The 16,066-nt window shown below is 45.2% G+C and overlaps 1 protein-coding gene across 3 annotated transcripts in view; it reads left to right on the top strand.

Moving 5' to 3' along the window:
* The window catches only part of plppr5b (phospholipid phosphatase related 5b), a 68,461-nt gene that overhangs the window by 24,799 nt on the left and 27,596 nt on the right, over positions 1–16,066 (top strand). For all 3 annotated transcript variants that reach the window (XM_048265838.1, XM_048265837.1, XM_048265839.1), the window contains one exon: positions 12,636–12,768. In XM_048265838.1, coding sequence (XP_048121795.1) covers positions 12,636–12,768 — 133 coding nt within the window. The remainder of the gene's footprint in view (positions 1–12,635; positions 12,769–16,066) is intronic.

Here is a 16,066-nt window from a genome sequence, read left to right as displayed (position 1 = left end):
GGGGAGCAGTGAGGGGTTAGGTGCCTTGCTCAAGGGCACTTCAGCCATTCCTACTGGTTGGGGTTCGAACCGGCAACTCTCCGGTTACAAGTCTGAAGTGCTAACCAGTAGGCCACGGCTGCCCCACTGCCCCCAGGAATAGCACTTACACAACGTCTTATAAGATTTGCAACATTTGTTGGACAGTTTCTGTCCATCATTCAAGACTGTGTATGTTATCTTTTAATAATGTGTTAGTCTGATTGAGGTGTTTTTGTCTATGGTATTTTTTCTAGAGAATGTTTATAGTACAGCACCGTTGGCCATTGTTATTCCAGTGCAGTGAGAAGTTCATATATAACTCTCAGACGGCTGGGGTTTCAATAGAGTTGCCCTAGTTGTGGTTTAAAATAAAAATCTTTGATTGACAATGTCATCTCAGTCGACTTTGTGAAAGTCACATTCAGAAAATAGATTTCTCGGTTATTCTAGCCTCAGGTCATTGGAATGTATATATTTTACCCAGCTTTTAGGGTCAGCTGAAGGGGTCAGCCACTAGAAGAATGTTCATCTGACTTCATTTTAGGAGTAACAACCAGCAGAGCACATTTTCCAATAAAAAATACCTCTTGCTCCCTGAAATAGTCTCAGAGAGATGGATGATAACATTACGGAACGTACACACACACACACACACACACACACACACACACACACACACACACACACACACATACACACACACACACACACACAGGCACACACACATAGTCACAGATGCACAAAGACAGGCACACACAGCCTCAGAATGACCCTCAATAAAACAGGTGTCAACAGAGGAGACGTTGGTCAATCTAAAATAAATCTGCTGCTCTGTGATTTCCCTGCGGCTGTGAAGCCATTGTTCTGATTGGCAGTCAGGCCTGTGTGTGACTGGCTGATACAGGTTTCCCACAGAAGGGCAGGCAGGAGAGATAGAGCCGCAAACACGCGGAGTGCCACGCTCAAGTTCAGTATACACTGTCCTGACTGATAATGGCTGGCTTCACCCATCATCGACGTGGCCATATCAGCGAGTCTGCCAAAACAAACTTCACCAAGCACACATCTCCTCTATGCAATTTTTTTTCTTTTTTTTTTAGAATGAATGTCCCCATCTGTCTTCTTCCGCGTACAATTATGCAGTCCACTGACCATAACACTGACATAAACAGAAACGCGAATGAGGCATTCTATGAAGTTATGATGATGTGATTCTGTGTGAGTGCCGGTCAGCTGTGGCCATTACAGCCCTTGGTGATTATGCTTTTTCTGTGGTTAGGGTGTGCATTTTTAACATGCAGTTTGATGAACCGTGTCTGATGAATGATATGTACTGAGGCCTTCAGACTGGAAGCAGTTGAATGCTTTAAAAACGTAGTGACGTGTTACTGAAAGTGAAAGTGTAGTAATGATTATACACACGTTTGCATATTAGAACATAAGACTATTGTACTTAGGATACAATGTAACATAATTCATAATAATACAAATTTTACCAGCCCATAATCGGTGTCACTTGTACATGCACTTAATTGGCAGACTAAGATTGATAGATGTGAAGGATTTTTGCACTGATATAATGGCTTGTGCATATGTTATAAACCCATTTAAACACACCCAGGATGAAAAATCATTGTTCCCCTTTTCACATTTGGTAACCAAAATGATTCATTCTAAAGTGAAACAGACTGAGGCAGACTGGACAAGCACAATCGACCTCTTCTCTACCATGCATTTGTCTCACTTTTTCTCTCACTTTACTGTATGTCTCACTTTGTGTCTCACTTTGTGTCTCACATCATCTCTCTCTCTCACACTCACACACACACTACACACACACACACACACACACACACACACACACACACACACACACACACACACACACACACACACACACACACACACACAGGTAGAGCCATTTAACACAGAACACTTGAGCAGGTGTGATTAACTGTGTGGTGGCACAGACACTAATGGTTTCAGTGCAGAGATAAACAGCGGCAGTAACTCCCTGGCGCCAATGGGACAGCATTGATCGCAGACCCTTAATCCCCACTGTCCATATTGGCAGGCCAAGTCTCAGTTTGAAAAAAAAAAAATCTAATTTTGCTACAGTAATGCTCCATTTCTCACCAGACATATTGGCTCCATGTCAGTACCCGGTATGAATTTTATGACTGTGTTGAAGTTAAGTCTCTGTAATGAGTTTCTGTCTCTTTTTTTCTAGTTTTTGAAAAATGTGCCATGCATGTTTGATAATAATTATGATAAAGTGAACTCCACCATGGAGAGCCCAAGGCGATTTTTTGACAAGGGGAAAGGGTAATCCTAGTTTTTGTTCTTAAGATCTTGAATGTCTCTTTTTTGTTCCCCACCAAAAAACCTTTTGTTCCCCATTTGACAAACATATTTTATACTGACTGGAAAACTCAGAGAATTTTCATATTTATTCTTGTAGTTTGATACTGCTAACACCCTTGAGTGAAGATAATACCCTTCATGAAGATCTATTTAATTTAAAAGACTCCAGAATAACCTGTAACCTTTGTAGATACTGCTCTGAAGAGGAACCTTTAATAAAGGTGTATTCAGGCCGATTCCTAAAAATATGAGCTAGGCATTTAAAGAAGATGCGTGGTTTAAGGTGAACCTGAGCCTGCCGCCTTGTGTCCGATGGTTAACTTTCCTTCAACTTTGAGCCAATCATCAGTGCCTTCTTTGAACATCCACACACACGGCCCAGAGTCTTTTACATCCATTTATGCGGCCTCTCCTCTGAAAGCCTTCCTGCTGTAAATGTGCTCATCACTCCCAAGGTCAAGGTCTTGTTTGAACATTTCCAAAAACTAATTAGTTGTAGGTAAAGACATTTTACCTCTATAAATGGTTTGTTAGTTACAGTACCATTTTTCTAAAAGACTCTTTGCCTTTCACTATGGACAAAATGCTGCATGGCAAGCATCTGCAGTAATAGCGTTATTACCATAATGAAGCCAGTGTTGTAAGGTCTTTTAAAATACCATGTCATCCGCACTGCTAACAGCTTAGACCTCCTAATCAGTGGGCGGGAGAAGGGTTGGCTTTGTACAGTGAAAGACGTAGGTTCAGGAGAAGCCATGGCTTCCATTAAAGGAGATTATCGTCTCCGGGACACAGAGGCAACAAACTGGAAACGATTCCATGGAAACCACTGTAGGGGCTTGTCAAGAATGTTGCATGTCTTGCATCTGGCACACGCCGCCGCTGTGCAATCATAGGCGCTGTTTATTCTCCAACTTTGTGTGAAAGGCAGTACACGCGCTTCTTTGTGGCTGTTTGGAGTAGTCTGGTGCCAGCGACCTTTTTTTGTTGGAGTGGAGCGTTTAAAGCCTTCTGCTGTTCTTTTGGGGGACAGGGTGTCTCATCACTGTAAAAAGTCTGTCTGAATTATGGATGTGGGAGGAGCACTGAATCCAGTGGTGTGATTGCTCAGGCTGAATACATTAAGAGATCTGTAAAAAAAAAAAAACCTCCAAAGTACTGTACAAGCTTGGAGAGTGAAGGTAAAACAGTGGAAAAGATGTGAAACTTTGAAAATGGCTTAACCTCAGGATTTCATACTTGAATAGGGTCCAATGTGTTGGCTTTCACAGCTCTTTTGCCCTGTTCTTGAACGATGTCATTTCATCTGGGGCATGGCGCAGCCTATTTTTCCCCTCTGCTCTTTGCTGCTGGAGAAGAGGGATTGAAGCAGAAGTATGCAGAGTGGGGCGGTGCTAAGTTGAAGAAGAAATACTTAATGAAATTGCACTTTTAAATACCCTTAGCATTAGGCATTCTCTTAGAAAACCCCTAACCCTGAGGTCAGGCAAGGGAATCCTTAAGTTTTTCCAAAGCCTAATTTATTTATGCCCTTATGTAAATTCTCTTTATTTTATTATTTTATTAAATAATTTTATTATAAAGAGGAAATACATCATACATTTCAATGATTAGCATTGCAGTTCACACAATGCTTCAAGGGTTACCGTTATTGGTCTTCACTCTGAAAAAGTAATAAGTGCGGATGAGGAGACATTGCCTTGAGCAAAGAAAATCATTGCACTCAGAATGAGGGGATATCATTTTCAAAGGATTAAGGTTTTTTTCTCTCATATATTTCCTTCGCTCAATACCCACCTTAAAAAGGGCTTCAATAACACTGTTTGATGAGTTTGCGTCATTAATATAGCCCGTGAAACATGACGGCCATTTTTTTTTACGAGATATGAAAGCCAGTGCTCCGTGGCTTTCAAGGCGAAGGTAGTGATTTGGCCAACGGACCCCCTGGGTTTTTGGGAGTTGGCTTAATGGTGACATGCGGCGGATCCAGCGTTCCCCTCAGTTGCCTGCACCCTGGAGCCTACACAAATATCATTTGGTGTTGACCCTGAGTTGGACAGCTAGGCCAGGCTGGGCAAACACTGACGGATTGGTGATGTCCATCTGGGGCCGTGGAGATGTGGTGGGCAAGGAGCCTGTGCTGGGTCTGACATCCCCAACCCCCTCTTTTTTTTGTCTCCCTCAAGACTACTCTCTCTCTCTCTCTCTCTCTCTCTATCACATTAGAGATATGAGCGAATGAGCGTGGAAAGTAAAGTCTGGTCTTCTCTCTTTAACTCTTCCTCCCTCCTTTCATCTTTTACTCCCTTTCTCCTTCCCTCCCTTCCTCTCTCTCTCTCTCTCTTCCTTCCTCCATCACTGACTCTATCCCTCTCTCCCTCCCCCATCTATCTATCTATCTATCTATCTATCTATCTATCTATCTATCTATCTATCTCTCTCTCTCTCTATCTATCTATCTATCTATCTCTCTCTCTATCTATCTATCTATCTATCTATCTATCTATCTATCCCTCACTCATCAGAGTGATGACATGTGACATTAGTAGGGCAGTAGCGGGCAGTAGCGGGCAGTGGCGGTGGCTGTGGCTTGTGAGTAATGCTCTCTCACGTTCTGTGGCCTCATTGCCAATGGGACGTTAATAAGTGGCCGTGTGTGCCACTGTGTGTGTGTGTCGTGTGAACTTGACCCTCCTTTTTCCCCATCTCTCTCTCTCTCTCTCTCTCTCTCTCTCTCTCTCTCTCTCTCTTCTCTCTTTCTTTCTATCTCCTTTTCTCTCTGTCTCTCCGCTCTGTCCCAGGGTTTTGTGTGCTCTCTTTGAGGCTCTCCATTAGCTGCCCCCTTCCTTTCTTCTGCTTCCCCCTTTTTCCCAGAGGGTCTACTGCTGCAGCTTCTGTGCCTAGTAATCCTAATGGAAAGATAAAATGCTTATGGAGAGGGGTAGAGAAAAGGAGAGAGAGGGAGAGAGAGATGGGAAGACGAGGGGGGGGGCTGTTTTTGCTGTGCTTCATTGTGTTGAATATATTAACAGAATTCAGAACTCACATATACTTCTCTGTCTTTCTCACATGCATACAGACACATACACACACACACTGACACACACAAACACACACACACACACACACACAAAACACACACACACACACACACACACACACAACACACACACACACACACACACACACACACACACACACACACTCACACACATCACACAGACACACACACACACACACACACACACACACACACACACACACACACACACACACACACATGTTCATTACTTGTTTGCAGACTGTATGACCCAGCAGAGGGTATGTGTATACCACTGTATGCGTTTGTAACTGAACTGAAGTAACGCTCTGCATTGATTGTTGCTTGGCACAAAATCAACTGGAAGGTAAAGGAATTGACACAATGTCAGCAGAAGTGAAAACGCTGTTTAAGTGTGTGGCCATAAAAGATGATTGAATTTGTCTCGCCAGTTCTGTCTCCTCTGTCAGTTACTTTGAAAAGAATCAGCATATCAGCATTCCAACCCTGTTAGCCTGCTGCAGGAGACTGAGCCAGTTTATTTTCATTTCATTCTTTCAAGGAGATACTCTAAACAAGTACAGTAAGGCTGTTTTTAGAATAGGCTGTAGTGGGAGATAATTGCAATCTTGTTGATATATCTGTAACCTTGAGAAATGACTCGTCTGCATTTGCACATGAAACAACATGTAGATGCTGATTTGAGATGTCTTTACACCATTTGTGTATAGGGAAGGCCAGAGCCATATAAAGGTAGAGTTTCGACAACTCCATTGATGCTAATGTTCCATTTTTTTCCAACAATGGCGGCTCATGGAAGCCTCAAAGAGTTCCCGGAAGTTAACAATTAATAATAGCAGCAAAGCTCTGGGGAAGGCCAATGACTTCCAATGACCATTCTCCAGTCAAACATTAAAAAGACTTGTTTGAAGTGAATATTTCGATTTTTGGCCTATTAGTGTAGCCTCAAGGAAGCTTTATTTCTTCGCAGACAACTTTCTTGCCGTGCTGAAGGATATTTGGCCTTTTAGCTCCCCTTTGGATGGTATAATAGGATGTACTACAAATTTTTCTTTTTCAACTCTACATGCACTTGCAACCAGTCCATAATTGTCTTTTTGTGGTGTTGGAATATTCTGTTTTCTGTGGTTGTTCTGGCTGTGTGATATTCTCACACTCTTCCCCTCAAAGCATTTAGATGAATGAGTTCCTGAAATGAGCAAAGGCTTGTGTTCCCTGCACGCTAAACAGTCACATCCACAATAGCACAGTAAATAGGACAGCTGTATGACAATGGGATAAGTCAATCCTCTTCCTCTCTTTCTCTCTCTATCTCTCATTCCCTCTCATCCATCTCTCTTTTTTATCTCTCTCTCCACTCCTAATGAACTCACAGACTTTGGTCAGTGCTAGCTAGATCCAAGTGAGACGTGTTCTACTAATGCAACCATCGTGGCCGCCCTGTGTTAGCATCTCTCCATTCGGTTTAAGTGGTGGACATCTAATGCCCCGGCCCCCACACCCCCTCACACCCCCCCACACCCCCCCACACCCCCTCACACAGGCCTCTGCTAAGGGAGTCTGGGGCAAGAGAGCCTTAAATCCAGCCGGAACCTCTGACATCAGACAGGGTAATGACAAGGCTTTTTGTTCTTACCATCAAACAAATCAGCTTATCCTCGTGCTGTGTTTTGATGATGGACAGTGTGTGTACATACATCATTTAGAGCTTGACGGGGGCGTGCGGGGGTTGGGGGCTGTGTGCAAACACACAGTAAACACTTCACAGCCATAGGCAAGTGTACACACACACACACACACACACACACACACACACACAAAAGGTCATCTGAGGATTGCCCGAGAAGCCGAGCTCACAAATGGGATTGTCATGCGTGGACTCGTGGGAGTTTAATGTGTGCATAAGGCCGCGGCTGATGGAGAGGGTGTGACGGATGGAGAGAGGGAACAGTGGATGCATGATGATTCAGGAGAGGATGAGTTGCGATGCACCAAGGGACGGGGCAGTAGGCGAACGAGTGGAGATGAGATGACATGAGGTGTGTGTCTCTGAGGTGTGAGCTCTCGCTCTCCCTCCCTCTGGGGTCCATTTCAGATTTAGTGGCATGATCACCATCACTCTGCGCTTTTAATGGTGATGGTTGGACGGCAAGATGTAATTGCAGTCAGTCAGTCATCCAGTCACTCGATGGTGTTTTATGCCCCCAACGTCGTCTTCCAGGCAGCGCTGCCACCGCTGACTTAAAGGCACCTAACCCTAATCCTAACCTTAACCCATGCCTAACCCTAGTGCCTTCCAGGCAGCGCTGCCTTAAAGACAACGTTGGGGGCATACAATACCAAGAAACCATCCAGTTCAGCATCTCATGGTTAGCGCATTAGCATGCTTGCCTCCAATCCAATTAGATATTGAGGCTGAGGCCACTGTTTGTGCACCATACTCTGCTATACAATACAGTGCAGGCCTCCTATGTGGTGCATTTCAAGGCGTTATAATGCAGCACAACTGCAGCTGGAGCTGTGGAAGAGTAGAAGCATTAGAACATGGTGCTCCATGTTTGTTTCACGGGATGTGGGTTCTAGCGTTCCTAGCGTTCCTCTCTGGATGCGCATAACCTAGTTTTCTTTTTTATCTGTCCTCCGTTTTTTACATTCTTTCTCTTTCTCCTCTGTGATGCGTGAGAGAAGAGAGAAGGCCTGAGGCTGTTTTTGGTTTGTTTGGAGGACTGTGAGAGGTGGGGGTGGTGATGGTGGTAGTGTGTGTGTGTGTGTGTGTGTGTGTGTGTATGTGTGTGTGCGCGTTTGTGTTTGTGTGTGTGCGCGTGCTATGGAGAAATGAATTCACATGTTAATCATCACGTGTTTATGTGTGGGGTTTGTGTCAGAGAGTGAGTATCTGTGCCGTGCGTGTGTGTGTGTGTGTGTGTGTGTGTGTGTGTGTGTGTGTGTGTGTGTGTGTGTGTGTGTGTGTATGTAGTCAAGTGTGCACATTTTTGTGTGCCTCTCTGTGCCAGTTTCTGTGTATTTTGTTTGTGTGAATCTCTACTTATGTGTGCAAGGTGCAGTGCTCGAATTATGTGGGAGCCAGAGGGAGCCGAGCTCCCATAGAGTGAGGACTGGCTCCCATGAAAGCAACAAAGTCAAAAATCTGAGGGGGTCTCTCATATCTGAAGGTGTCTGGCATTGTAATTTAATCTTAAACAACCGCTCATTATCTATCCCTGTGCGATCTCTTACCATTACAGACGTGAAATTAAAAATATAGGCTACTACAGGACGTAGACCTACCCTACGCTCTTGAACGCAGCATGATGACACTTCACCACCACACCACTAGACTATATGAGCAAACCGCATACGATTGATTTGACAGCACTCGCAAGTCTGAAGAAGTTACCCTGCTTTGATGAGAATGTTTTGTCTATTTACATAGGCGTTCATTGGGCTAGCCTACATGGGTTGATACGTGCGGAAAAGTCCTATTTGCTGTTGAACTTGCGCCTTACCTCTTCTATGTTGATTAACAAAGCCATAAACTAGATGTACTGCAGAGCGGTACAAAATATGACCGCCGCCCAGTCCAGCACATTTTTTCCACAAAAATAAATCACGCTGAAAGGCCTATATGATTCTAACTGTCTCACTAAATTGCATTATCCACACTCAATTCTCACTGGTATCTGCTAGACAACAAGTACTAAAACATGATAGATTTCACATGTAAAATTGATTTTATACAACCCCACCCCCATCTTGCCTGCTCATAATTCTGAGAAATTCTTGAATTGTGTGCATGTGTGCGTGCACACGTTTATGTTTATGTGTGTGGGTGGGTGTGTGTGTGTGTGTGTGTGTGTGTGTGTGTGTGTGTGTGTGTGTGTGTGTGTGTGTGTGCGTGCTTGTGTGTTTGTCTGCGTATGTGTGTTTGTGCATGTGCATGCATGCGTACATATGTCTTTGTACTTTTTATGAGATAGAGAGACCCCCTTAAAGACAAAAAGATCATTCGGGCCCTGGCATGGTGCGTGCGTGTGTGTGTGGGTGTGTGTGTGTGTGTGATGTAGTGTGCAAACTGTGCATGTGTCATAGCTCTCTCTCTCTCTCTCTCTCTCTCCCACAGCAGTCTTAGCTGCACTTGTTGTGCAGTGTATCTCAGCTTGCGATGGCCATGTGTAGTGCAGTACATTTTTTAGCCTTCTCGCCTCTTCTCTCTCTCCCTCTTCCCTTCCCCCCCTCTCCCTCTGCACTGGTTGACTGCTGCGCTAAATAAATCACTCCGACAGTGCTAACCAAAGTGCTCCCCTGGCGCAGGAGCCCAGCCTAGCCTGTAAGCATGTGCTGGATGTGGGATCAGGGGTCCCTGACCCCCTCGATGGAGGGGGGGGGGTTTCTACTTTGAGAACCCCAGCAGGTGGAGAGCCAGAGGGAGGAAGGGTGGGGGGCAATGCGGGAGGCCAAAGGGGTCAGTGTGGATGGGTCTCAGGTGTGAGTGTCTGACAGGAGGCTTTTGCAGGTCCGCACGCATGGCGTGTCGTGTGGCGGCCCATCTGTCTGGCAGATGCCGCTCATCCAGTGGTGCTGAGGAGAGTGGAGTGGAGGTGAGGAATCTGGTGCAGGACATAACAGCCCCTTACTGGTGCAGGCATGGGGTTGTAAATGGGGGTGTGCTTCCCAGTGGAACATTAACAGCTATGATGTATGTGTGTGTGTGTGTGTGTGTGTGTGTGTGTGTGTGTGTGTGTGTGTGTGTGTGTGTGTGTGTGTGTGTGTGTGTGTGTGTGTGTGTGTGTGTGTGTGTGTGTGTGTCTGTGTCTTTGTGTGTGTGTGTGTGTGTGTGTGTGTGTGTGTGTGGGCTCTTGTATTGCAGTGAGCTCTTCAAATTGGTGAGGTCTTGTGTTTTGTGCGAGCAAACAAAATAGTTTTTGCATTCAGAGCAACACTAGGGTTACTCATCCGTCGGCTGAAGTAATGAACGGCGCCCTTTCCACCGATTTCTTCCTGTCGCCTTCCTGAACTGTGAATGTCTTTTCTAATTAAAGCTCTTCACACCCTGTTTGCAGCAATATGTAGAGTGTGACATGCTGTCTGAGGTGCTGTAATGAGCATACTTATACCACATTCCGACACGACAGAAACTTGAGTTTGTGAAGTTAGTGTGTGTGTGTGTGTGTGTGTGTACATTTGTATTTGTATGTTTTATGTTTGTGTTTGTTTATGTGTGTACACTGCCGTTAAAAAGTTTGGAGTTTGGAATTTCCATTCCACTCCATTACAGACATAATACCAGCTGAGATCAGTTGTATTGCTTTGTAATCAGGGCAGCAGTTTTCAGATTACATTATGTGCTTATACAATTGCAAAAGGGTTCTCCAATGTTTTCTCAGTTAGCCTTATAAAATGCTAAGATTAGTAAACAGAATGCCTTTGGAACATTGGATGAATGGTTGCTGATAATGGGCATCTGTATACTTATGTAGATATTGCATTAAAGATCAGCCATTTCTTTCTACAACAGTCATTTACAACATTAATAATGAAAACAACGACATTTCTAAGTGACTCCAAACTTTTGAACGGTAGTGTATGTAGGGGGGCTAGAGTCTGTGTGTGTGTGCCTTTGTGTATCTTTGTGTGTGTGTGTGGTTCCCATTTGGCTTTATCTTGCAGCATCCCTACCTGTGTGCTGTGTGAGAATGCCCGGACACCTGTGTGTTTGTCTCACGTCATTGCCTCAGTAATATGAACTGACTGCGTAAGCCAAGCTAATCTCCCACCAATATGTTTTGCTGCACCCAGAAGGTGCCTTACAGATGGCGTTTGCTGAGACGGCTCCGTATCGCTGCCTGTCGAAATCACACCACCGCTTACATAACAGATTATCAACCCCGGAATCTGTTTGACAGTCGCTCCAGAAAAAAAAAGGAAGAGGTGTCAGTCACAGTTGTTATCTAGAAGCACATTTATAGTGCAGAACACAAATACACTCGATGGTGTGAAGATGAATGGCACACACAGCCAAGTCACAGCCATTTATATCTTTGTCAGATGCATCTTCATCTTCGCTCGGGACTGTATTTTTTACGTGGTGGTGTATTTGTATGTTACATTTGTTTATTCATATGTCACTTTATGTTTCTCCTAACACCTTCCGACGGTCCTATGACAAACAGTGTCACCGTTTTGGCCATTCAGCTGTGATAACTGCGAGACCTAGGGCCCTATCTTGGCGATCTGAAATGTCTGGTCAGAGGTTCAAAGTTTAAAGACATTTAAGACGTGTCCAGTCCACATTCGCTAATTTAATAGCGTGATTTTGTGATCAAACGGTGGGCACTGGGCACAAAAGGCTTGTTCTTATGTTTCTTAATCAGTAACATCCTTTAAACCAATGAGAATGACATCTGGCATTTCCTTTAAGAGCTAGCAGCGAACGTCAAACAGCCTGTCATTATTAGTCAACCCATCTGAAGGAATCTGCTTGCACAATTCCAAATAGTAGGCTACTTGCTTTACTAAATCCTGTGTGTGATTAGCAGAGTATAGCCTACATGCATTCTGCACTCGCTTGTTATTTGAATTCATAGGCAAAGTGATTGACTGACAAGGAGTTACAATCGAAAATGTAGCCTGAAAAAAGCAGCACTTAGCCTACCCCAATAATGTTTGAATGACTGAATAAAAATCTATATTTGTCTTGCAGAGGAGTTGTTTGGGACTGGTTGCTAAGGGCTGCTTACATCTCGTGACAGTGCATTCTCAGCAGTGCTTTTTACTGTATGTGCTTTTTGCTATAGACCAGGTTTTTCTTGGTCAGTGGCGTAATGATTTTGAGAGGGTGTAAGATAGAGATTTTTGGATCATGCGCCAGACCACACCTTCCACACCACACTACACCATCGGTGTCATTAATTGGCACACCCCTGGATGGCAGGTTTAATAAAAGTGGAGTGCATGGCGAGAAAACCTCCTCACTGACTGGGTGAATTATAACTACATGAATAAGAGTTGCGTCCCACTTTGTGCCCCTTGTGTATCTACTTAGACTCCCTAGAGATGGGAAGTCATGACCTTGATGTGAACTGTTGTCACCCCATGAGTCCAATAGATGGGAATTTGTCTCGTTTCTTCTCTGTGGTCATTTAATGTGTGTGTGTGTGTGTGTTTTTCTTCTTCTTCTTCTCTTGTCCAGATAACGGTCACAGAGACGGTGCTGTTCCTGATGCAGTACACATCCAAAGAGCTGGACAGCCGGGAGAAGAACATTGTGACGGGAGACTGCTGTTACCTTAACCCTCTGGTCCGCAGGACTTTCCGCTTCTTGGGTAAGGCATGGATTAAGCTTTTGGACTGCAGCGCCAGTACCACATTTGGGTCCAAGTGGCCGAGGGGACCTGAGTTCGAATCTGACCTGTGGTCATTTCCAGATTCCACCCCATCTCTCTTCCACTATCACTTTTCACTATCCTAATGCTCATGGGCCATCTTGAGCTCACTCACAGTGTCTGGTTTATTAAAACAAGCAGTGTCATCAGTTCAGTGAGTTCTTTTGCTGACACTATAATCTTTCAGTGGCATGATAGGCATGGAATTACAAGTAGGTCAATGGTGTTAATGGCAGAATTGCCAGTGAAAATCTGTGTGAGATGACAGTGTTTGACCTTAGAACCTCAGCCTTACTGTGGCACTGCACTTCCTGAGTCCAGGCTCCTATAGCGCACAGCACACCTGACCCTGCCTCACCCCAGCACTCGCTCCACTGAGTTTTGAGACAATGCAGTGTGTTTCTGGAAGGCTGCGGCTAAAGCCAGTGCAGCCCCAGGAGGAGGGTTATGGTTAGCTTTTCTTGCTTTGGGCAGTGATCCTCACCCTCACCCTCCACCCACTCAAATCCGATCTCAGCTCCTGCCGAAGCAGCGCAGAGTCCCAGGTCTCTGGCCAAAAGACAGAGTGGCGGTGAATGTGCTGTGCATAGTGTCCTCCGCTGTCTTGGGCCTAGTCCACACGTACCAAACTGATCTTTTTTTCCTCCGTCTTCCCTGGAACTGTATCAAGAATATTTGCGTCCAAACGGATCCATCTCAACACGACTCAACACGTTACTTCATATCCCAGGCCTATAGGTGCCACTGTTTCTTTACAGTAATTGACCAAAACTTTCGTGCTGTAGGCTTTACAAACAGACAGAATAGGCTACGACGAAATGGCTAGTGCAAGGAAACCAGAATTGTTTGTGTGGACTGATGGTGAACTGTCAACTGTAGTCAACTGTAAAACTAATACACGTCATTTTTACGGTTTGTGAAGGGTGCAGTCCCGTCCTTTATTTGGCTAATGCAGGTACAAATAATCTCCTTTACTTTCTTTGGTTGTAGGATAGTCCGCGATTCACATTAGTTTTGGCTATCACCGCAATTAGGCTACTAAACACAAGGCCTACCCAAGTTCTAGGCTATTCTGTCGCCACATTTATAATATTGTTATAAAACCTTCGTTAGTAACAGTCAATACTTTTGCCTGCATCAAATCGTGCATTCGCATTCAGTGCGCTATCGGCTTAACATGAGTTCTAAGCGTCTTTGTACGGTCATCTGACTTCACTAGACTGTGAATGCATGTATATATATATTGTAAGGCATGTAAAATAAATGAATGACACTGGCACTATGCACAAATTAATGTAAACTTACACCGCACTTCCCTGATAATTCTCTCGCGTCACTGACGGTAGCTAGAATGCATAAAAAAACACCGGGAAAAACAGTGTTCAGTCCACCAAGTCATAAGCTATCGGTAGCGCGCCTTTCCAGTTGTGATATTTATCCTACAGAGTGTAATCGTAGGTAATGTCATGCATGAAAACTAGTATTGTTAGTATTGTTAAGTGCAAGTCCAGGGCAGCTGAGGTGTGGCGATGACATCATCGATACATAAGTAGGATGTGCGGTTTCGCTGTCCAAACGAATTCAAAAGGGCTACGGTTTCAGATTTTTCCACTCTGGGACCAGGTTTCAAAAAAGTGCGGTTTCGGGCAGTGCGTTTACAGGATTTGTTTGGACGCTCGGCCAAGACGAAGCAAAACCTCTGCGTTTAACCCAAAAAGCGTCTCCGTGTGGACGGGCCCTTGGTACAGCAGTGGAGAGCGGATTCTATTGGCTTGCTCCCTGGGGGGTGGATCCCAAGCTGGATTTATGGTGTTGTAGACATAAGCTTGAAGGGGGGATGTCGACTTAACGTTTCCCCTACAACTGAAATGGGATCAACCTGGCGGGAAGTATTTCAGTGCAGCTTTGAATGCCGAATCTGCTGCAAAAAAGCTCCCATCTGTCAGAGTGAGCAGCAGCAGCAGCGTCGCAGCTCTCTGTCCCCCATGTGTTTTGGAGAGAGCAGCTAGGACCAGCGCATTTTGTCAGAGAGGGGATCTGGAGGTATTAGCCAGGTGCCAGGGATGACCACAGATGAGATGAGGAGCCATCCACCTCGCAGTAATCCTCGGGCAGGGGCCAGAAAGTCTGCCTGAACCCCTCTGTAAAGGAAGCAACACCACCTGTCTCCCGACGGCACAGGATGAGTACACTTACAGCTCTCTCAGCTTTTCCAGCGTTCTCTTCTTTTGTCGTTTTCTTTTTCTGGTTTTGAAACCTGGCTCATCTTTTACGGACGAATGGCTGTCACACAGAGCGGGGCACAGTTAATTTGGAGGTGACATGGAAACGTGATGCCGGGCGATTATCCAGCCGCTGAACCTGAACCTGAGGGGGAGCGCCGCGCTCTGCTTGGCCCCATCCGGAGGGCCGTAATTCAGCTCATCTGTCGGCCGCCACCCTGGTCTTCCGACTCCCCTGGCATCTTTCCCAGAGCTCTCCCTCTCTCTCTCTCCCTCTCTCTCTTTTTCTCTCTCTCTCTCTCCCTCTCTCTTTTTCTCTCTCTCTCTCCCTCTCTCTCTTTTTCTCTCTCTGTCTCTCTCCCTCTCTCTTTTTCTCTCTCTCTCCCTCTCTCTCTTTTTCTCTCTCTGTCTCTCTCCCTCTCTCTTTTTTTCTCTCTGTCTCTCCCTCTCTCTCTCTCTCTCTCCCTCTCTCTTTTTTCTCTCTGTCTCTCCCTCTCTCTCTTTTTCTCTCTCTCTCTCTCCCTCTCTCTCTTTTTCTCTCTCTCTCTCTCTCTTGGCACATCTGTTTTTCCTCGCTTATTTTTTCTGTCATTTTCTTTCTGTCTGAGTCTCTTCCCAAACAATTTCTGTCTCCTGCTCTTTCTCCTTTCATTCATGTTCCTGTATTATACTTCTCTTCCCCTTTCCCTCTCTCCCTCCCTCCCTCCCTCCCTCTCTCTCTCTCTTTCTCTCTCTTTCTCTATCTTCCTCACTGGACTTGTTTAGTGGAGGTATGTGTGTGCCATCATGCATTCCCATCCAGCCCCAAGTGTTGCCTCCGTCTCCTTTTAAAGGGCATGGTAAAGGGAGCTTCCCCGGTGACACCCACTCACCCCCTTTGTTGTAATTCTCCTCATCTTTTGTGGTATCATTTCCATAATTGCTCACAGGAGGAGGTGGGGTCGGTAAGGCAGGAGGTGGGGTGGGGTGGGTAAGGCAGGAGGAGGTGGGGTGGGGGCGGGTGAGGTCAGTGTTTC

Source organism: Alosa alosa, chromosome 16 (genome assembly GCF_017589495.1).
Source record: "Alosa alosa isolate M-15738 ecotype Scorff River chromosome 16, AALO_Geno_1.1, whole genome shotgun sequence".
Lineage (NCBI taxonomy): Eukaryota > Metazoa > Chordata > Actinopteri > Clupeiformes > Clupeidae > Alosa > Alosa alosa.
The sequence above is the reverse complement of the archived record's forward strand: the minus strand, read 5'-3'. Positions and strand labels throughout refer to the sequence as shown.